Source organism: Poecile atricapillus, chromosome 1, assembly GCF_030490865.1.
Source record: "Poecile atricapillus isolate bPoeAtr1 chromosome 1, bPoeAtr1.hap1, whole genome shotgun sequence".
In the NCBI taxonomy this organism is placed as follows: Eukaryota; Metazoa; Chordata; class Aves; order Passeriformes; family Paridae; genus Poecile; species Poecile atricapillus.
The window spans coordinates 111,612,182-111,635,657 of NC_081249.1; the positions used below are offsets into that span (position 1 = coordinate 111,612,182).

At 36.5% G+C, this 23,476-nt stretch overlaps 1 protein-coding gene across 11 annotated transcripts in view; it reads left to right on the forward strand.

The window, feature by feature from the left end:
- Positions 1–23,476, forward strand: part of DCAF6 (DDB1 and CUL4 associated factor 6) — a 77,352-nt gene that overhangs the window by 8,016 nt on the left and 45,860 nt on the right. For all 11 annotated transcript variants that reach the window (XM_058830524.1, XM_058830550.1, XM_058830532.1 and 8 more), the window contains exons 2-6: positions 9,087–9,148; positions 15,417–15,509; positions 18,085–18,270; positions 21,662–21,775; positions 22,819–22,954. In XM_058830524.1, the coding sequence (XP_058686507.1) occupies positions 9,087–9,148; positions 15,417–15,509; positions 18,085–18,270; positions 21,662–21,775; positions 22,819–22,954 (591 nt within the window). The remainder of the gene's footprint in view (positions 1–9,086; positions 9,149–15,416; positions 15,510–18,084; positions 18,271–21,661; positions 21,776–22,818; positions 22,955–23,476) is intronic.

Sequence of the window (23,476 nt, forward strand, 5' to 3'; positions counted from 1 at the left end):
CTATGGCAGCCTTCAAACAAAGCTGGATTTTTCACTGTTTGAGTGCAAGTCTTGGCTTTTTTTGTGTCTTTGGGGCTTAGTGAGCTGCTGATTCAGATGTGTCCCAAATGCTTTAGTGTGTGTTGAATAATTAAATATTGAATGTGAATATCATGAGATGGAATCTGAGTCACATCAGTGAATTTTAATATCCCCTTATTTTCCTCGTCTTGTTCTTCAAGGATTTGTGGGCTTTCTTCTGGAAGGATCGAATGTGTCATTAATGCTGACTGCTCTCTAACAGATAACATGGGGAAGATGAGAATCTGTCCCTTCACTGTGAACTTCTTGTGTTCTGAACCATCAGTGTTTGTTCAACCCTTTTTGAACTCCTGAAACTTCACCAAAATAAAAAACTGTTAAAATTAAACTGTTAGACCAAACCCACCTCTTCATTTAGGCTGCATTTGTTACAGTTATTGTAGTGTGTTTCTAGGAAATGAGGAAAAAAACCTGGTTCCTTCTTAATTTGGTTTGATTTTAAAAAGACTGTTATGTCCTGAGAACTGTCTTCAGTAAAAAAATGTGTCTTTGGAGTTAAACAGGTTTTTTTAGTTACTTAGGATGAATACATATAGTTTAATGCAAGAAGCAATGTAATTTTTAAAAGTAAGATTTTTTCCCCCCATTTGTTTTTAAATACCCAGTGATAATTTATCCTGTGTCAGTACACTGTTAACAGGCATCTACTATCAAGACTCAGCTTTCTACTTGAGCTCAACTTTTGACGTAATCTATCATTAATCCTGGCCAGTTTCCTGGTGTTTACATTTGTAATCTTATGGGGTTATGACCCTTATCTGTTATGCTATCTATATATCTGTTTCCTGAGTTCCCCCAAACAAACCCAGCAGAGTACAATTTCTATACTACCCAGGATTAAATGATATGTTAAATTAGGCAGGTATGCAGAATGTTAAATGCCTTAATTCAGTTCCACGCTGTCCAAGTTCTTGATTTCACTTGTGGGAAAGGCAGCCCCTGGGTGTTTTTTTTGCTAGAAGACATGTCTATAGATATGCTGGTAAGCTTCTGTATAATCAGTTCTTAATCTGTTTAAAAATGAGTATTGAGTTAGCTTAAACAACTTTAAATAGTAGGCTTTGATTTCGCCTGGAGCTTTTGTCTGGAATTCCTGGGATTAGTCCTGCTGGCAGTGTGGGAGAAGCAGCAGCCTCTGGCAGTCACTGGAAGGTGATGGCAGGACTGGCAGCAGTGGGAGCACACACCTCCTCAGCAGAAAAGAGGACATTCCTGCTAGGAATGCTCTCTTAAAAGCAGATTCCACTTTTTCTTTCCTTCTCCTAATGATTCTGCATGCTCCAGGGTTCATTTTGCCTGAGTGCTTGGAGGTGAGACACCCTGGTACTGCTACAAGCAATTTTAACTTCTGCACTGGGGTGGAGCAACAGTACATTTCAGCTTCTTAGATACCATCTTTTCTTGCTGGAAAGTGGAGCTCCTAATTAACCTTGGGTGTCACAGGGATCAGTAGTACCTGAGAACATAAAGCAGAGTGCATGATGCCTGTTTCCCCAGGTGCTGTGAAGGATTGGCTGGGTTATTATGTTGATGTTGGTTTTATACAAAAATATTCAACAGTGCTGCCCTCATAGCATTTTCACATGAAGACTTCTCAAAGTCAAAGGGAAGCATTTCCAAAGACACATTGAAGCCTACAGTAATGCTATTTACTCAAACTTGCAACAATCTGCATAATATTTATTTTTGCCTTCAGTTAATAGAGGCCTCCTTTGACTTTTCTTTGGAGAACAAAGCAGGACACAAATGTATTTTTTTTTTTTATCTCATAACTATTGTTTTTATGGTGGTATATGTTTTAGAATTTCAAATTGTTTCTTTGGGAGTCCTATTTTAGTGCTGGTGGAGAAAACAGCAAAAGCTTTTGCATGTAGTTAATCCTACATGCAGTTAATCACTTAAGCTATGTCAGATAGTTTCCTGTTCAGAGGAGTAAGGTGGTATGTGTTATCTTTTACATAGATAGAGCTTCTCTTAGTTTTGTTATGTGAATTTTATCCTCTGCTCTATAGAAATTAGAAATATTTGTAGCATAATACAAAAATTTAAAGTGCCTTTTGTCTCAGTGAGTAGTTTTTATTTGATCATCAGACTACTGTCTTGCTTTAGGGCAAATTTAGGGAGATTTCTGATGGGGTCTTTCTAGAAAACAAATTTAAACGGTCCTTCTACCTGGTTTGGGAGGAAAAAAATCTCTTTTGAGGAAAGTGGGAAAAAATAGTTTATTTAATAAGCAAAGTAGTCACAAACACAGAAAAATGAATAATATTAATCAATGTGAATTTCATTGCTCTGAAGAGATGGTAAATTCAGAGAGAGAGTCTTTTGTGTGGGGTGTAGCTCAGCTCTCTCAGTCTCTTATCGGTTTCTCCTGTGCTGGAAAACACTGCATTCTGGGGCCCAGTGGGCCACAGGTGTAAGCTCATGCTGTTTTTCTGGGTTTTTGGTCCAAAGCAAGGCTGATCAGTTCCAAAAAAATAGAAAAGCCAGAGTCTCTGCCTCAGCTAGCAAAAAAACTCACTAAAAGCAAAGGAGAGCTCTCTCCAACTCTCTGCTGCAGACAGCACCGTCCATGAGAGAGAGCTGAAGCTCTTATCTCTGTGTTTTTGAATGCAGCTGTTTTTGAAGCTCTTATCTCTGTTTTTGACATTTCACTGCTTCTCCTTCTCCCCCCCTTCACTGTCAGATATAGTTTTAAAGGTGCAAAATTTGTTTCTGGGCTAAACAGACAAATGGGGATACAATTCAGCATCATAAAGTCACCCCAGGACAACTACTTTAAAGGATTGAATAAATATCAAAATTGCTGAAAACGGGCATTTTTTTCCTGTCACAAAACCTCTCTTGCAGTCTGTGGCAAGAACAATATAGAAGACTTAAGTATGGGCAGTGTAAGGGGGAGTGTAGGGATATCTGTCAGAATGTGGTGTACTTGTGAATGAAATCCACTTAGCACCAGTCAGTACAGCACAGATAAAGTGCCTTCTCTGAGAAAGGTACTTGTACTTTATCCCACGTTTTTGTCAGTGAGAACACCTTAAACACTCTATTAATGCAGCTGAATTTTATGTAACCTTTCAGGTGTAAATCATAGTAAATATCAAACAGAAATTAAAGACATTGGTTTAAAGCCCAAATGCTTGTAACCTTACCAGTTATGGAGCCCAGTGGAGGCTTATACATGAGAGTGGATACTTTCAGTATCCGAAAGATGTTTCAAAGTTAATTACAGACATTGCTGCTAATGCAAACACACCTTATCTCTGCTCTTACCTACAGTAACCTATTTTTGCAGATTCTGTAGAAGCACACGTAAACAGAAGTGATTTGAATGTTATTTATTACCCTAAAATATATAACCTTGCTGAACTTTTTTTTTGTTCAAAACTTGAGCAAATCGCTTTTGGGGTTTTTTTTGTTCATTTTTGTTGTTGTTGGTTTCTTGGTTTGCTTGCTTTTTTGAGATCAGATTTTGTATTAATATGCTCACCGTGAGATATTACAGGCTTGCTGATTTATAATTGAGGGCGTAGTGTTCTGTCTCCTGTACTTTCTGTCTTGGTGTTATAATATCTGAAAGTTTTCTGTTTCTTTATATGTAAAGCTCATTACTTAAGCCTACCTTAGGGTTTGGTTAGCACCAAATTGTTTGATGCTGGCTGGTTAGTAGCAAAGCTCTGACATATTAAAATGTCAAAGAAGTCTCTTTGTAGACAACAAAAATATTTTATGTTTTCATTGTAGTGTTCATGCTTTCAGGCTTCCTGATGTATCATTAAGAACAGAGAATAATTTGAGTCGTCTGCTTAGAACTTAAACCACAATGAAGTAGTTGATCATAGCTTTTTGAAAGGTAGTGTTTTAAACATTGACAGAACCAAGAGTTATAATTCTTGGCATTTTTGCATTAGAGAGAGAAGAAATATAACACAGGGCCCTGTTCAAAGGACTGGAGGTCACACCCATGGATTTGGTTTCTGGCAGTACTGCTGGTTCACTGTTTCCTTTGATAAATTGCTTGAGTTTCAAGTTTCACAGTTTCAGTGACTATAAAATGAGGACAGTGTTGGCTTACATAGCTAACAAATGGTCTTTAGGGTTTTAATTAATCTTCAAGAATCTTAACTTACCTTGATGAAAGTTATGTATATAGTCTTGTTTACTGTATAGTATATGCAGAATTCTGGTTGCTGGAAAATGTGTTGAGATGTGGGTCAAAAGTTGTATCATGATGCAGAGTTTGATGTAGTTGATATAGCAAAAAAAGCTATATACAAACGGAGCTACTTCAGAAATGCCTAAACTCTACCCTGGAGAAGTTTTGAAATGCACTCAGAGTGCAGGATAACATGTGCTCTGCATTGGGAACAGATGCTGGCTCCATTTCAGCTTTAAACTAGGGCATTCCAAATGTCACAGCGAGCCAGCGCTGAGGGACTTGGCCTTGCAAAGAGCCAGCTTGATATAAATGAGTGTTCATTTGATAAATGGGGTCTATTACTGAATAAAGGTTGTCTTTTAATGTCTTATAGTGTGTTAGTGCTGCATTAGATCAAAGTTTAGTTAAATTTCTGTGGAGCACAAGTGTGCTTTAAAGCTAAACCTTCATCATGAAATGATCTGTACTTCTTCAGGGGGAAGTTCTGGAGCACAATTTTAAATATATGAAGGTTTTACATGCTCAAAGCATTTAATTTGTCTACTGTCATCAGTTCTGAAGCAGCTTTGACTAAGTTGCTTACAGAAGAAAGGTATGTGTCTCTCTGCCAAAACAGGCACGTAGAAAGCAACTGATCAGCAATTCCTAAACCACAGATTGTGACCTAAATGGTGTCATAAGGACTGTGAGTGGGGAGTACAAGGGATGCTGTTTGTTATATTTTGGTTTTGCTCCCTGAAGCGAGATTAGAGCTCTGTAAATGTGCCCAGACACCCAGGTTGGAGAATTCTCCAGGTGGGAGTTGCAAGGCAGCATTTGGTTTGACCTTTGTGTACAGTGGATGTTTTGAAGAAGTAAAATTACAAATAAACAGCTTCAGCTTCTCTTTCACCTGCTTTCCCATATTAAATTTGTATAATGAATGATACAAGGTGGGGCTTCTTTCATACACAGAACATTCCCTTAGTCTCCAGCTTAATATAAACTAAAAAAATTATTGATCACTGCACTGAGAGTTTCAGTGTACCTTGAGGCTTCAGTAGTGCATAATGTTCGGTGAGAATGGGTGGATGGCTAAAACCTGAACATATTGATCACTGAGAGTGGCACTGAACCTTGAGGCTTCACTTGGTGCATAACTAGTGAAAATGGGGGGGTGGAGCATTAGCTTGACAGCTTTCCAAATTTCAGCTACGTAAACGCTTCACAGGGAGGTCATCACAGCCATTTGAGATTTACCAGGGCTTATTTGTTTTGTTTTGTTTTATCATGTTCTTATTGATAAATTCACCTTAGCAGTTTTGAAACAAACCCTATGTGTGTTCCACTGTCCAGTGAAATAATCTTGGTGATGACAGCTTGATCACTTGATCTGCATCCTAGGCCTTATTTGAATATAGGAAACAATATATTGAAGCACCCTCACAGAATTAAATTATTGCCTTTCTGGGGGTACTACATAGTTAACGGGAAAAAGAAAAAGTTTCTGGCTTGAGAGCCTGTGCTCAGTATTGGGGTGGGAAAAATCTAAACATGACAGAGGTCTTGATGCTGATATTGTAAGAGAAATGTAATTTTGGGGTTTTGTTTGGGTTTTGTCCATCATTGTACCTGAAATGAGAGCCAGGAGGGCTGCCTTTGTAGGAAGGTGGTGGGAACAGGCAGCCTTTGGATTAGGTGAATGGGAATTCAGGATTGTGAAGATTCTTGTCACTTGGGAGAGCAGAGCCCTTGACATGGAGAATCTGACTGTTAGGAAGTCCAGCAATAAGAGCTGAGATGCTGAAGAAAACAAACCAGGAGTTATTATTGTTATAGATTCTTGATTTCTTTCAATGTCATAAAAATGGATCAGTGACAAAAATATTCAAGTGACAAATTCTAATATTTACTGCTGAGAATTTTTATCAAACCAAGTGAACCTGTGGGAGTTATTGCTAAAGTACAAGGAATCTGTACAAGTATAGATTCACTGACTTTGCTCAGCTTTTAACAACAGCGAAAGCAGAGGCTGTATTTTCAGATCAGTTTATTCATGTAGTTCAGGTTTTTATTTTAGAGTAAAAGTACCACATAGGATCTGGTGGTTCTAGTTTTGAATGCTCAGATAAACTACAAACAATCCATTCAGTTGTCTTACTGTACTTAGTACTTAATCAGATAAGAGGGGGTTTGGAGGGAAAGCATTTTAACTGCTTTCTCCCTTGCCCCCTTTTTCTTTTAGGGAGTATAGAAATGATTTAAGTTGTAATTTTGTTTGTATTTAGTTACTTTCTCAAATGTTTAGGTAAAAAATGATCAAAGGATAAGTAACTAAACACATATATAACAAATCATATCTACAATCCTAACAGGTTTTTTTTTTAATGTTTTAAGTGGCCAAGTGTTGAGTATATGAGACACCTTATGTCTGCATCTCTGGTTTACTGAAACTTGTATGGATACTGTGTTCTTATTAAGACCAAAAAATCCTAATTTAACAACAACAAGTTGTTCATATGTTATTTTGTCAACAGATTTCCGTAAGGAAATAAAAATTGAAACTGAAAATGGGATTGAAACAAGTTATTATTTCTTACATGCTGGTTTAAGTGATTTGGATTAAAACCAGAGCATACAGGAAGCAGGAAAATCTGTTGCTCTCTTGTTTTTTAAAAATTAGTTTGAATCATCTTTGATGTGTGTGTGTACAGAGGATTCTCAGCAAGCACCTGCCTGTTGTCCTGCAGACATCACCTCCTTCCAGATGTGTTTTATGCACGTGATGCAATGCCCAACAAATGTCCACTGCTGTCAGATTTTTCTGTTTTTCAATGGAAGTGTGATGGGTCTGGCAAACACTGTATTTTTTGTGTTGGCCTACGGAGTACACAATTCTTAATGAAGTTCTCCTATTGGAGGTCATATATTACTGCTCTGTATTTTGCATTACAGGAACACCCCAGAAGCAAATTTTAAGGTTTCTGTTATGCAAAGTGATACCCAAGCATGCAGCAGGTAATATTTCCAACCACAGCATTCACATTTACTTACAAGCAATTGAAGAAGTCAAATTAATCTGAAAGTAAGAATTTTCATTGAAAACACAGAAATAATAATTGATTTGAAAAAATCATAGGATTTCACTGACAGGTACAGTGAACCAACCATTAAGAATCTATGGTCAAAGTCTGTTCCTAGAGGGGGGAAAAATGGGTAAGGAGAAGTGGTAAAGAAAGCATAGTGAACTAGGTAGATGTGTATTCGTAATCAAAGAATACATATATTCTTGCTAGTAAAGCATGGTGCATAAGATGTCATTATTTTAATGTTTCTCTAATTATGGTTATTCCTGATTAACAGAAATTGTAGCACCTGAGATGTCACAACTTCAATGTTTATAAAATAGGGCATGAGAGAAGTCTGGTTGTTATACTTTTAAAGCTGGCTCTGGCATGCTTCAATTGCAAGCACTTTATAACCATTTCACCCTAAGTACCTCCTCTTGAAACAGAAAAAATATTTTGCCAAAGTATGATCTTCATCTAATGTACTTAAGCTGTGTTATGAGCAATTTTGAATTTTGGAGGTGGCTTTTAGTTCCACCAAAACGGAGGTATTCAACCCAGACCTTTTGATGGAGGGAAAGCTTTGTGAACATTGGATGGGGTGCAGGTGTAGCTGCAGGAATTGGTGCTGCTGGAAGGGTGTCCTGGCCTTTGAGGAGGGAGTGGGGCAGGGATGCTCAGTGCCTGCTTCCAGACAGGTGGTTGGGAGGGACCAGGATATCAGGTGTTCTTTTTCAGGGCTGGAGAGTATATGGGAGAAATAAAAAATATTCAGAGGAAGCAAGTGGAGAGAGGAGAAACTTCTTTTCCAAGTATGTGCTGTACTGCAAGAGGCAGCACTGAGCTCTGACAATGTTCTGCCTTGAGCTGAACCAAAGCAAGTTCAGAAATGCAGGATTTTTCGGATGTGGATTCTCTTGCTGTTCTTTTCCTGCTTCTAGGTTTTTAAGGTTAATTTTGAGTGAATTTCAGAGTTACATATTTGGCAACAGTCCAGCCTGACCTAGGCCTACAGTCTTACCTGCAATTTTGTTCTGAGAGATCTACTAACACAGAATAAAAAAAGGGGTAATGGTCCTTGAGCTTAAGAGCTTTGGGGATTGAAGTTAAAAATATTAGGTTTATCAGTATTTTTCTTTTCTGGAAGTGCTTTCTGGGGAATATTAGGTTCAGTATAACCTGAGAGTTGGAGCCACTTGTTTAAACATCTAGTTCAGGAAAAGACCAGATTTTTGTCAATATATTTTGTTTTTCCCTCTTCATGTGTTTAGTACAGTAGTGTTTCTGAGTGCAGTGGTAAATCAGTTTGTATATAGGGTATAAGGACATGAACGTTCCTGGGGCTTTGTCTTTATAGGTGTTTATAGATTTCCTCTTTACCCTTCATCTCTTCCTTTCACATAATTTTTATGAAATGGAATATTATTGGTCTTAAATGTTAATTTTCCAAATGCAAGGGTTGTACTGCTTGAGCTATGTTATACTTGCACCCTCTCAGATAAGTGAACCAAATAACCACAGGACTAATTTCTGTTTTCTTGCTATTAGTTTTAGAGGGATTTTGAACCTGTGAAATGTTAATTTTGCCACTTCTTCACTGTTATTAAAGGTGATAGAAGAGCCAAGCAAACGTCATGCTTGTCTTAGGATTTTTAAAATGAGAACCATAGGAGTTGTTTGAAGATTTAAATTTATATTCTGGTTCTTAACTGTTTAGGTTTTTACCTGTGAATGGTCATTAGCAGGCTGTTAACTACTTCAGCTTTTAAAAATTACATAATTGGTATTTTTCTTCACAGGGAGAAGAGAATTTATCCAAAGATTAAAACTTGAAGCAACCTTGAATGTGCATGATGGATGTGTAAGTCACTTGTTGCCTTTTTGATTGTTAAAAATTGTTAAATTGTAATTTTGTTGCCATGGTGATAGTCCCCCAACTTAAAAAGGCAAATATCATGTATTTGTATATTAAAGCTGAGCAGGACCACTCTGCTTGTTGAGATCTGCATCTGAATTCTCCAGCTATTTGTTTCTTCTTGAATATCTGACACTTTTACCTTTGAAGCAAAACAAAATCCCATTCCTGTATCTTAATGCTGATTGAATCAATCTCTCCTGCCATTTAAACACATTCCTACCCTTTCAGTTACGACTCAAACCTTGAAATGAAATCTTTTTTGTTTTTTGATATACTGTGTTGACTTAAAGCTTTATTAGTGTTTTGAGTGATTTATTTTCCAGTTTCAAAAATCAAATCATCAAGTGCTACATGCTGAGTTATAGACAGTGAAAACCAAATTAAGCCTTCCTGGAAGGCAGTAACATAACTTGAAATATTGCTTATTTAAATATTATTTTTTGAAAGGAGTTCAAGTATTTTAAAACATATCCTTTTAAATAAAAGTTTTTACCTAAACTAGGTTCAGGACAAAGAGGCTGCCATGTTACCTTTGACAAATAGAGCAGAAATTCATGGTTGTTGAAGTATTTGTTGTGCAAGATATCTGAAAAATTAAAGTATTCTATAAAAAAAATGAAAATGTAAGTCCAGCTTTTGTACTTCAACATGTGTGTTCCTAAAGCTGTTGAAATGTAAGGATTATTTTATTGGACTTTTAATTAAGGAGTGATATAATTGTTTACTAACACAGTAGTAGTTTTAAGGAACAAGTGTTGGTAACATCCAGCCTTCTTGAGATCAGAAGTGTGACTTTGACGTGCCTGTGTTTTTGTGAGCCTGGAAAGTCTGGAAAAGGCCAGGATTAGAATTGCTGTATATAAAATGTGAGCTACTTTTCCTGTGCTGACTATATTGTAAGTTTAATGTTCTGGTACAGATGATGTTGGTGTAATTAAACAAATATCTACATTTCTCATTTTTTTTCTCAAGAAATATTACAAGATTGATGATGTTCTTTTCCAACCCAAACAATTCTATGAGTCTATGTATGTATTTATTAATTTTTATCTTCAAGATTGTAACAGTGATACTTAATTCTGAATTTCTGTAAGTAATTTTTCATCTCCTCAAATACTTAAGATTAAATTTTTCAAGTTTTTTTTCCTGAAGTTGATTAGGATTTTTTATTTCTTTTTTCTTTATTTCCTTGTTAAAAAAGTAATTTTTTCTTATTAAAACAGAGTACAGGAAAACAGTATTTGTTCATTGCTTGTTAAAAATTAAGAGATTGATCTCTATTTCAGTTCTCTGCCCCTGTGTCATGTAATAGAAATTGCAGTTTTAGTGTTGTCTGTTGGTGTTGCTTGAATCTACCTGATGGATTTGTATTTGAAAACTAATTCTTATTTGATCATGTTAGCTTTGAAAGTGTGCTTTAACATATGGCCTAATTGTTTTAGTGGGTGGAAAATGCTTTAATTGAAAACTTACAGCATTATTTGCAGATGTTTGAAATATTAAAGTATTTAAATACAGTATTGAAATACTGCAGTTTGAGAAAATGTCTTTAGAAGTTAAATTTGCTCAGAACTCTCCACCTTTAAGGAATGGGCTATTGGGAGTTCTTACCTCGTTCACTTTGTGGTCTTTTTAAAGGAATAATTTTTTAAGGTTAACAACCACTCAGTATAATTTCTTACTATTTAAAAAAAAAAAATATCTATGAAATAGAAATCAATGAAATTACAATGCTTGTACTGATTAAACTCCTTATTACCATCAATGGTAATTAGGCTCTTTTTTTTTCTTCTTCTTCCCACACCTGCTGATGCAGCATGCATTTCAAATGTGGGGAATGAATGCCATGTTGTCCTATTAAAAGGTGTTTCTGGGTTTGGTTTTTGGGTGGTTAGGTTTTTTTAGTGAAGGTTGGGTGCCAGGGGTTGAGGGTTTTCTTCAGTTGCTATTTGGTTGATTGATGTTTTTAAGAACTTTTTCATTGTTCTGTTGAATAAGTTGTGACTTATATTTTCTATATAAAGCATGCTGTGTAATTGGACAAGGTGGACAACTTACTTAAGGCAAGAAATTTTTTTACTAATTGAGGATAAAAGTAAAGTCCAAGTTCCTACCTGTTACACAGAAGAGAGATCCTATGGGGGATAAAACTGTGTGTTTAATCATAGCCAGCCAGGATATTTGTGAAGAAGGGACTATTCCATTAATTCCTTCACATATCCATGTTCTTGTGACATTAATATTACCATAGCACCTTTTTGTTTAAAATCCGAATATTTTCACCTCAGAGTTCAGGGGCAATTCCCTTTGAAACGGTCCCATTTTCCCCTTGTTTTGAAGACACAGTTTCTAGCAGTAGCACGTGAAGTAATTGAATTGGTTCTACAGAAGTATTGATGTCTGTCAGCAGCCTTATCATCCTTCCAGGGCAGGATGTGCCTTTTCCAGCAAGGTTCACACGGTCAAATTCAGTAAGATCATTTGTATGCCAGTTTCTGTGTTAGCTGTAAAAGGAGCCTAAGAAGATGAGGAAATGTACAGAGTTAGGTGAGCTGTTCTGTATGAAGTGATTAAATCCAAAGGAGAAATGTTGAAGGAGAAGCAATCTGGACCAGCAGCGATGAAGTGTGAGGAAAGCAGAGGATAAAGAAACTCTAAAACATATTGAATTGCAGTAAAAATGCTGCTTAGTTTCTTCCCGTTTTGATCCTGTGAAAGCTGAGGTTGAAATGCAGGATGTAGATGAAGGATTTGACATGAGTAAATACTGCATTTTGAAATAAAGAGTATTACCTGAAGGAGTAACTTCTCATTTCTACATCTAGGCATTCAGATCAATAACTAACCAACATCCTTCATGGCATTCATCTCTTTCAGGATGGCACTTGGGAACAAGTCCTTTTCAGATGGAGTCCTCAAAGCCAGGCTTAAACCAGTATAGGGAGTTTGTGTTTTGCTAGGAACAGTTTTCACCTTGTACTCCCCAGCTGAAAAGCACTGCCTTTTTCACCCCCTTCCTTGCTTGGGGGATATCCCGATATTCTGGATATCTACAGTCATTTTTATTTCTTTTCTTCTGTTTTTGTATTCTGTTAATCGCTTCTGTTCACAAGGGTTGATTCTGATGTCACTTTGCATGGATGTGAGGAGTTTGCTTTTTCGGTTTATTAAGGATTGGCTGCACTGTCTCCTGCATTGCCTTTGAGGAAAGCACTGAGATGGTAAATTTATATCTGACTAATTGACTAATGAATCAAAAGTGCTCACTGACTCCCTGCAAGGCTAGATGAGTGACAAATAAAACTAGATACAATTAATAATGTGGAGTACTTAATAGAAAAAACTAATTACACACCTTTTGACTTTTCTTACCTTGTTAGTCATTGACTGTCATTTGTGTTTGATGTATCCTTTCTTCTGGCTCCAACACCCTTTCCCAAGGTTTCCAAACCCTCAGAATAGTAACTGTTACATTATGCTTTTAGTTGGATGTCCAGTAGCTGTGCAGGTAGTACAATATGTAGCTTTTTCAAAATAAAAACCGATTTTCTAACCAGTTCTTGTTTTACATTATATTTTAGTAGTGGGTCTGCTACCATGGAATGAGAACTCTTTTTTAATTGTTTTTTTTTGAACATCTATTTTTAGTGATCCATATGCAAATTTATTTGCGTTATTCAGTGTTGGTCAGTAGGTTGTACTGAGTACTGGGTGTATTGTCTGGAAAGTCTCTGAAAGAAACCCAAAACAAGCTTATTTCACTGAAAGACTTAGTTACTTTTTGAGTTATTTGTTGGCAGCAATGCTGGGAAGGTGAGTGAGTACAGAATAAAAAAGTCTATTTGGTTACAGACCTCTAGTACACATATGGTTATGTCATCTTACTTCAGGATTATTTTGGAACCAGCTTTTGTCTGAGTAGGGTATATTGAAATTGCTCAACTGAGGCAATCATTGCAATGAAATTGGAATTTTGGAGGAGAATGATTGATGTCTTGTGTAGACTTGTAATGCTGCAGTTTAGATAATCTTGTCTCCCTTTTGCATCTTCAGTGTTTCTCTGCTTTGCTGTCCTTCAGATTTTGGGTTTGTACATAAATATACACATCCACACCCTCAATTAGTTTAATTTTTTGTGCTAATTTTTCTTTCTTGTATCATGACTTTACATTTTTCAGTAGCTTCCTTGTTTTTTCAGTGTTTTGTTCTGTTTCTATTCCTGTATTCTTACATTAGCATTTTGGTTTCTTTAAGGCAACAATAATAATATTTTTTCTGCCTGAGAGGAAATGCAGATGAAAATAAACATTGTTGGGTTGTGTGTTTGCCCTTGCTGTAGTGCTGTTCAATGTTTGACAACATTTTAGAGTACATCCATTGTCAGGACAGGTTATTTCAATGATAGATGGTTCTGGGGGCTAGTTGAAATTGTGGTTCTTGGTGATTGACAGCCAGAGTTATAAAACCATAAGAGTAGCCATGCAAGGTCATACCAAAGCTCAGTGGAGCCTGAGAGCTTGGCCCTTAAAATGGCCAGCACATATTTTTGAAGGAAGTTGAGACAGGGCAAGCAGACAATATTTGATGGGTGTTCTGGAGAACACATCATGCTTTGTTTCTGATCACTTTTCATTTCATCTTTGATGAATATGTATATCCTTCCACTTCTAGTGTTTAGGGTGTTCCATAACAGTGATTTTCAGTTTCATTAAAAAGCCACGTGTCATCTGATCATTTCATTTAAGGCCTTCCATTTCCTGTGCTGTGAAGACCCACCGAAAATTAGTTTTTTACTTTTTCCATGTCATTTATGTTCTCATAAGCTTCTATCATTTCCCTTCCCTAGAGCAATACAAATTATTTGCTTCTTGCAATAAAAGAATGTTAGATATCTGTGAGCGCCCCAGTAATTCCTTGTCATAATTTTTCTTTCCAAATGGGCAGTAATAGAAATGGAGAATACGGGAGCAGGATACGAACCCAAACTGCGTAGTGTGGAAGACGTGGGATTGCCATGCATGGATGTATACCCTGCTTTTCTGTGCATTTCCTAATAAATCCTAGCAATATCTGACTGCTGCTGAGCACTGAGTTAACCCTGGCATAGGCATGTTTGTTGAGCACCAAGATTTCTCCTCAAGTTCCTCCACCTGAGAATATCAAGGTGGTGTTGTTCCTGTGATCCACCTGAAACTGCTAACCCTGATTTTGCAACTCACCCAAACCAAGCTTGCCATTAAAACAATAACTAGAATGGGGGTACTTATTTTAAACAAAAATTATTTTTGTTTGGGGGTGCTCAGAGTGAAACATTTGAATTAAAAACAACAACAAACCAACAAAAAAAGAAAGCATAAGTAAAAAAATTTAGAACAAAGTGGGGTTTTTACCAATTCTGTAATCCAGTCTGGTACATCACACTGAGGCAGCTGTTCTGCCAACAGAATCTAGCCAGCAGAAAATGGTGATGGCTGCACTTTGACACTTGAAGGTATTTTAGAGGCTTACTTGAAATAATAATGGTCTTGCATGCAGTCTTTGGTGCTTGTGCATGAGCTGCTGCTTGGAAGATACTTTTTGAGCTTCCTGGATTTTGAGTGCTTTCACAGCTTTGTTTCACTGACACATTATTAAGCACAGTCTTGTGAAAAGGAGAATTGATAAGGAAATGTATTGTAAAGCTCTCCCAATACAATTCTGTACCTCGCTGTAGGATTCTTCTTTCCCAGCGTACTCACACTTTTCAAAAGGGATCTGGGATGGATTCTGCAGTGCTTTTCCCTGAGGTGGTATGGTCACTGAAAAGTCTGCAAAGCAATGGATGGTCAGAATTTGGATATGGTAAAGATGCAATAACGAGAGCACTGTGATGCCCTCCAGTTCAAATTCAGAGAACTCTCTGTGGAGTAGATTTGGTACATTAAAGCACCTGTGTGTGTAAAATTGTGGCTACTGTGGGAAGTTTAATATACCTGACGAACTCTTGAGGAGCAGAGGGAGTAATTGAGATGCCATAGGTGAAGCAGCTGATTCCCTTATCAATTTGTTTTAAAAACACAATTTTTTTTTTATGCTAGCTGCTTAGAAATGACATAATTTCAGTTGAATTTGTTAACTCCTATTTCTGTAGTGTTGGATGAGTATTGATGTTTTAATGTGGTAAAAACTGAATTAATGTAAGTCTAAACATTTTTTTTTTAAATTCATACAGGTGAATACAATTTGCTGGAATGATACAGGAGAATATATCTTATCTGGTTCAGATGACACCAACCTGGTAATTAGTAATCCCTACAGCAGAAAGGTAAGTGTGTTTCTGGCTGCTTGTTAATTTTCAAACATGATGCAAGTTATTCTTTTTCAACATATTCAAGATATTTTTCAAGATATCAGTTTTCAGATATAAATTATTATGTGACAAAGATAATATCATGCTAGTGCTATAATATCATTCCTAGTGTATATAAATGGGAATAAAACTTCAGAGTGCTTTAAAGCCTGAGTGTTCTAATCCTTTGTGACATTGCTATTATCCCATTTTACGCTACATGGCTGGGCACAAAGGGAACATGGTCTCACCACAGATTAGTGTCAAAAACAGCAATAGGATTCAGTAATTCTCATGAAATCTTGTAGTCAAATAAACTGTTTTCCTCTCACTTCACTTTTGAAATACTGTATTTTTTGCTCTGTGTAATATACTGAGTTGTCTTCCTGTGTAATGTTGTTGGGGTGCCAATCTTGATTAAAATAGTTCACCCCAATGTAAAATTACATTGCCTTGTGTGTGCCTGCAAGTGGATGGAGAATAATTTGTACTGAAATGAGGGTTGCAATGCAGCTGCAAGACTCCCAGTAGTGCCAGCTAGCATCCATCAGGTAGTGGCATTGTCCCACACTTTTCTCTTGAAAGAACTGATGGTTTGGTAGAACAGATGTTCTGAGCTGTGTCCTCTTAGAGGCTAACAACTAAACCCTAAGGACATGCTGAAAAATTAAATTTGTGGGAGAAACAAGAGGTGTGGTTGGTATAGTGGAGGAAAGTTTGAGTAGAAAACAATATTCTGCTTTTCTGAAGGGTTTTGCTGGAAAAATGGTGGTGCTTTGGAGTGTTGCCTGTGCCTATAGGTAAGGCCCTTTTGCTTACCTCCCCAATTAAGCTTCCAGACTTCATCTCTTCCTTTCAATTGGTGGTGTCAGCCTGACAAAGTTCAGGTCAGTGTCACTAGATAGGGTTTCTCTTGGACTGGGAGTCCCGCTGGAAGAGCGGTATCTGAGAGGGCTGTGAAGTGGATAACGGATATATTCCAAAGTGAGTGTTGGTGTAGTGACTTGCAGAGTAAGAATTTTTCATGCATATAAAGGATGTTTGGTGTTTTTTATTGTGCAGAGATTATTTTGATATCCCACTATGGGATAGTTGCTCATTATAGCATTTTTACAGTAAAATATTTCAATACTTTAAAAGGTGCTGCAATTTAAGCTTTATGCTTTCATGGGACAATTTTTTCCCCCCCGTTGTGTACTACTTCTCAACTTAAGCCTAATGAGGAATATGGGAGATGTTTTGTTTTCTTTTTTTATTTTTCACAGTTAGCTGAGTTATTTTTTGTAACAGCAGAGGAGAAGATGATTTTTTTTTTTTTTTTCCCTAATATATGCAAATGCAATTATAAAACAGCAGGTACCAGCAAGAAGACTCAATAATCAGTGTAATTCTTGAAATGTACTAGAGAGGTGATTTTTAATGAGTGTTACAATTGTATTAGCTTATTTGCTCTTGCTTGAGTAAGAGAATCAGTACAGGAAAAGAGAGCAAATTGGTATCAGAACTGTGCTGTAATTCTGTCATCTTGACAAATATCCTTTTCACCATATTTTCTGTTATTGTCTCGGTAAAGTAGCAAAAATAGACTTCAGCCATCAATATTTCGTATCTTTCAGAATATGCAGGTTCACTGTTAAACTTTTTTAGTGGGAATTATTTAAAAGGTGTGAAATAGCACTTCTGAACCGTTAGGCATGAGCTGCTACTGACAGAGAAACTTCATTAGCAAAACACTTCCTTTGATTAAGTTAATTGAGTGGAAATTTAGAAGTAATTTTCATACTGTAAACAACTTGGTAAGTATTTTTTTCCTAATGGGAGTGGTGAAAATCTAGTTTGGTTCAAGTGCTGCAGATGGGGGGAAATAAGAATATAATGTTCACTTGTTCACAGGAGGAAAGCATATGGAGGTTTTTTCAGTTTCGGTAAATTAAGTGTGAGAGTCACCAGAAAGTGTTTAAAATCATCTGTGATGGTGAAGTAAATCATATATTTCTCTGTTTTACTGTAGATGAATGAGATCCTAAGTCAAGTCCTGGTTTATTGCCCTGTATAATCAAGTTCTTCAAAACATCCTTCCTTATAAACTTCAGCTCCTCTTTTCAGAGTTAAAGAGTAGCATCAGTTTTAAAAGTCTATATATATTGGCTTGGATTACAGTGCCTTATTCTTCTTGACTTACAATATCCCAGATCTTCTGAGTCTCTCCTTACTGATGTGCAGGTGGCTGCACCATCACGCTGACTGGTGTTTCACTTTGAGAAACCTGATGTGCTGTGTAACCAGCACTGCAAAAACAAAGGTGGCAGCTGCATTCCAGCCCTTGTATTTTGCAGAATGCTTTGTGCAAGTGCCTGAGCAAATTTCTCTTATAGAACCATGTTGTCTGTAGAAGAAATTTGTAAAAGCAGCTTCTCTCTTCTGTTGTATTGAACTGTAGGTCCCTGGCAGCCTGTGCATAACTGGTATTTCACAGTCTGAATTTTTTCCATTTTTATTTGCTTGGAAAACACTGACCTGCTGCAGCCTCCTTTTTTCCTTTGTTCTTTAGGTTCTCACAACGATTCGCTCAGGACACAGGGCCAATATTTTCAGTGCAAAGTTCTTACCGTGCACCAATGACAAACAGATTGTTTCTTGTTCTGGAGATGGAGTCATTTTCTACACAAATGTTGAACAGGATGCAGAGACCAACAGGCAATGCCAGTACACCTGCCACTATGGGACTACCTACGAGGTACCTCATGAAGTATATCATAATTTTAATATGGATAGAATACGTATTTTGTTGTATTATTGCCCAAGATTTTAACCAGACTGCTGAAAACTTTGTTTCAGTGCAGTGAGAGTTACAGAACTTTTCGAGTTGCTTTTTTTTCCCCCTAAAAAATAGGCTTGAACAGAGAAATGTGCTGTCTAAATTGAGCATAGAACTTTGCAAAAAGTGGTACTGTTAAGACCACTTTGCAAATATGAATTACCTTCACTAAATGAAGTTCTGCAGAGCAAAGCAGATTTAAATTGAGCTCTGAATTTCTTCCTGAAGTGGGCTGGGGGTGGGGGAAGTGACCGTTTCACATTTTTATTTTTATTCTTCCCCACCCTGCCCCTCCCCTCTTCCCGAACTTTTCAGCAGTTTCGTGCCTTTTTCACGATTTATGTCCTTCTAAGAAATGCTTAGTTCAGCATGTGTGAACAACTTAATCTGAAAAATGTGTTTACAGTTATAGATAATTTTTCTAGTGCGAATTAATTCTTTAGGTGTAAATTTAGCCACAGTGTTTTCAGTCCTCCACTGGAAATTTTGTTCATATAAATTAGGCAAGCATGGAAGCAAAGTAAGTTAGGAAGAAAATAAGATTTATTGTTCTATCTGCTTCTTTTAAGTAACAGCAAAAGCTGCTGCTTGCAAAACTTACTGTGCTTAAAATAGAGAAAATTGCATTATTTTTTTTCCTCTGGTTATAAACATTCCTGTTTCTTTCACTATTTATTTGTTGGGGCTTTTTTAACACTACTGCAGTACACACACGGGGGAAAAATTCCCAAATCCAGGTTTTTTTAATCTATTCAGCTCAGATCTTATAGCAAGCTTTTAGATCACTTTTCTTTGCATGTTAAATGAACAAAATCTTTAAAAACATCTCATAAAAAGAATTTGAGTGTATGAAAAGAGAAAGTGGCTGAAGTACTGCCAGAGTTAATTTTTGTTCCTGTAGTGAAAGTATCCTTATGGTTGTAATTACACCAATTACATTTCCCTGCTGTATTTCACAGTCAAAATGGTCTCATTGGGGATGATTTTTATTCAACAATAATGTTAACAAGAGGGCATTATTGTTGTTTTGAATGACAGGTGTGTGATACAGTTTTGGTTGCTTTTGCTGCTTTTAAACACTGTTAATGGAAGGAATATCAAAACTTCTATATGACATTGGCTGTTTTAACAACTCTGTCTCATTATGAAGTTATTTTTCTTACCCTGTTTTGCACTGGAGTTGGGGTTCCTGGAGTGGAAAGAAAATGTCTAAATATTGTGATGTTACTGCCCAGCTGTATGTAACAACATCATCATGTTAAATATAGAACTTTGACTCACTGGGTTCTCTAAATAACAAAAGCTAAAAGCTGCCCCTGAGGTACCAATTCTAAATTTGAATGTGGTTTGGATTTATACAGCTCTTGGAGTTTGTGGCAGTTCAAGACATTGCAAAAACGTGAAACAGGAACGTGGAAATTGGTGTAGATTGTTGTAAACTGTACAATTGTTTACAAAACTACAATTGTAATTGTACAATTGTTCTTAGTTCTGAGTGAGAATAGAATAAGTAGAGGGAGAGGCTCTTGAGACACATTTCTGAAGAATTTATTACTTGTACAAGGCCTTGACAAGTTTTTTCTTCTCAGCCAAATCTTTTCTTTATTGCCCTTCATGTGAATTGCATTTCAGAGAGATAATGTACTTTTATGGACACCTCTTACTTTCTTGTTTTAAATACAGTAAAATGATCATATAGCTATACACTTTCAAAGTCAAGTAGCAAACACATTTTTAGTTAGTAAAAAAACAATTATTTATGTGTATATATATATGTATAATGTGTACTTTTTGAACATAAATGTAGTAATATTGACTCAATTATTGGAGCGTGCACTTCTCCATTTCTCTGGTTTAGTGCTTATAAAGTACTTAGGCTGTTTGTGAGCACTACACATAAAAGTTGCCATGTGCAAGTTATATTACATGTATAGGGTGAAACAGCATCAGTGTGAACAAAAATAAAATAGAGCTACTAGAAATGAGAGCTTGCCACGTTCAGCAACGTTATTGGAGCAAAATGTTTTCACTGAAAGCTCTGCTAAATGCTGGAAGAATTTAGTGGATTGAATAATAATTACTAACTTTTATAACTACACAAATAAAGTTAATCTGAACAAAATATGTAGTGAAAAACAGTCTTTTCAATATGTTACACTGATATATTGAGGAATAGTGGTCATAGCTCAGAAGTTTATTGTTCTATTGGTATTCAAACCTTGGCTTTGTTCTGCAAGTTAAACTTATTTGTCACAGCAAGCACTCAGTTATTCTGCTGAGCCTTACAAGAGAGGCTGAAGCCTTCAGCGGTTACCTTTGTAACCCCACTTCAGGTAGAGAGATTTGCAGATATCCATAAGTTACTTTTATGAAAAATTTTGAGAAGTGAGGGTGATAAATCATCTCATTTACAATGTTAAAGAATCACTCATGCTCTGTGTTCAATGACTGTATTACAGTATAAACCATTGGTGTTGCTTTATAAATTTCTACTGATAGTAGCAGGAGTGTAGGCAAAGGAAAACACTGCCATAACATTCTCTATTTTCTGTTTTAAGAGACCAACTGTAAATAAACTGACATTTCTTGTGCATTCATTGACCTGTGCTATTCAGGTCATATTTAACATTATGGTCATTTGCCTTTTTATTTTGTCTTGAGGAGGCTTTGAGTGAAGCTATTCATGTGAGCCTCCATCAGAGCTGTCCCTAGCTGGAGAAGGGCTGAGCTTAGGAAAATGGTTCAGTACAGTGCTCTCTTAAAAAAATTAAAAAATAAAAAAAAACAGTGAGGAGGTAGCTTGGTAACAGCCTTTAATGAAGACTTGCTGCAGGGAACTACCTAGGATGCAAAGGAATAGCCCAATGGGAATAAAATCCATTTAGTATTTTCAAGGCATTCAGACTTCTGAAGACTTTGTTTGTAATTGTAATTGTAGTCCTATTACTTGATAGAGCATAAACTGAGCTTTTGTTGAATTTTTGTAGCAAACTGATAAGTTATCTGAAAAGTGATTGCAGTAAATGTAAAGTTGTGTATTTAAAAGATAATAGAAACAACTGTAAGCCTTGACCTATGGATATTTAATCTTATGTGACATTTAAAAGTTTCCTTTGACTTCGACAGTTCAAACCTTTTCTTGAAAATGAAGAAACATCATCAGGTCTTCAGTTTTTCTCATCACTTCACTGGAAAGCTTGACTTGAGTCCTAGTTGCCTTGCTGCTGCTCCAAATACTGGTGGTTTTGTTTTTAAATTAGTGCTATTTGTAGAGGTATTAATAATCTTATTCTTTCCTTCTTTTGAGCAGATTATGACAGTACCAAATGATCCCTACACTTTCCTCTCTTGTGGTGAGGATGGCACTGTGAGATGGTTTGATACTCGCATCAAAACAAGTTGCACAAAGGAAGATTGTAAAGATGTAAGAATGAAACCTTTTAATAAAGATTACTTTAGTAATAATAATAAGCAAATTAGTAGTAATAATCTTTTAATAAAAATTACTTAAATGTGTCATCACACAAACACATGATATGAGTTCTGGTAAAGCTTTTAGAAATAATAGATTTCAGGGTCATTGGTGGAGATGACAGTATGTTTCCCAAGAAACAACAAAAGTTTGGGGAGCCTTTTTTATTTTTCTTTTTTAGCTTTAATTATCTCCTTTGGCATTTTTTATTTTATAAGCTTTGTCATGGGGCTTCGGATATTGTAGAAAAAATTGTCTGTTGAAACTGAATCTCTTAGTCTGGTTTACACTAATAATGTAGAGTGCAAAACTGGAGGCAAAAAATGAGCTGTGAGAGAATCACCTGCAGCCTTGGGTCTCTCTGTAAGAAAAAATTTAGTCATGAATTATGTTAGATTGCTGGTATTACCAGTGCCCACTGTGTTTGAATTTTAGAAACAATTTTATTTTTAATTGGAACAAAACTGCTGAAGTATGTATTGCTACTCTTTATTAATTTTGTTCAACTTTGTGCACATTTACCAGTTCTAGGCGTTTCTTTCATTTTTTTCCCTTCTACCCAGTTATCTGACTGTAGATGGAACCTATTCTGATCCTTTAATTGATTTAAACTGTTTCTGCATATTTAGTACTCTTCCACCTCCACAGTTACTGTGTTTCAAAAGAAAATCCAAGGTGCAAGGTAGTTAATAAATCTGTAATTTTTAGCTTATCTCTATTTTAAATGTTTCTGTGTTTCTGTTTTGGTTAGGTTTCTTTTTCTGTTGTTCTGGTGCCAGTTTTCTTCCTCTGATAGTTTTCCTTCCATGCAGTGGCTTTTCTAATAACACAGGCCAGACCAATTTTCTCAAAATCTCCTTGACTAAGGGAGGGGCCTGTGTAGTGAAACAAAAAAACAAAACAAAATAAAAACAAACAAACAAAACAACAACGAAATTACACTTCAGATGTTCATTCAGAGCTTTATTTCAATGCTGCATTTTTGTGTGTTCCAGGATATTTTAATAAACTGTCGTCGTGCTGCCACCTCTGTTGCTATCTGTCCACCCATCCCCTACTACCTGGCTGTGGGCTGTTCTGACAGCTCAGTGAGGATCTATGACAGGAGAATGCTTGGCACAAGGGCAACAGGTAGGAACCACACTGTGCAACGAGCATTTCTACCCACTGGCAGTGCCAAATTCTGGTTATTTTCAAAGTGGGTGGTGAATGACTCAAGTGTAACCCTGCAGAAGTGTAGCTTCCTTCTCTGGGAGCTATGGTTGGTAATAATAAAGTCATTTCATTCTAATATTTGCTAATGCAGAAATCTTCAAAGAAGTAAACCTAATCTCTTCATGTATCTGAGAATGCATTGTGTACTGAATGCAGAAAATGACATTTTGTAATGTCTCTTCTTTTGTCTTGAATTGTGTGATTCCAGAATTCCAAAAAGCCAGGGATTGCAGCCTCCAGTGGTCCACCTGAATTTTAATTAAATTCTTGTCTTGTACTCTACCATGCTGGAGCTTGATTGCTTCTTTTGGGAGGAGATCTTATGAACTCCATAATATCCTACACTGTGCTTGCCTTTGCAGTAGTTATTGCTGTTAACATAATTTCACTGAAAAGCTGCAAATTCCTCAGGTGAAAGCTGGTATGCTTCAGATGCTT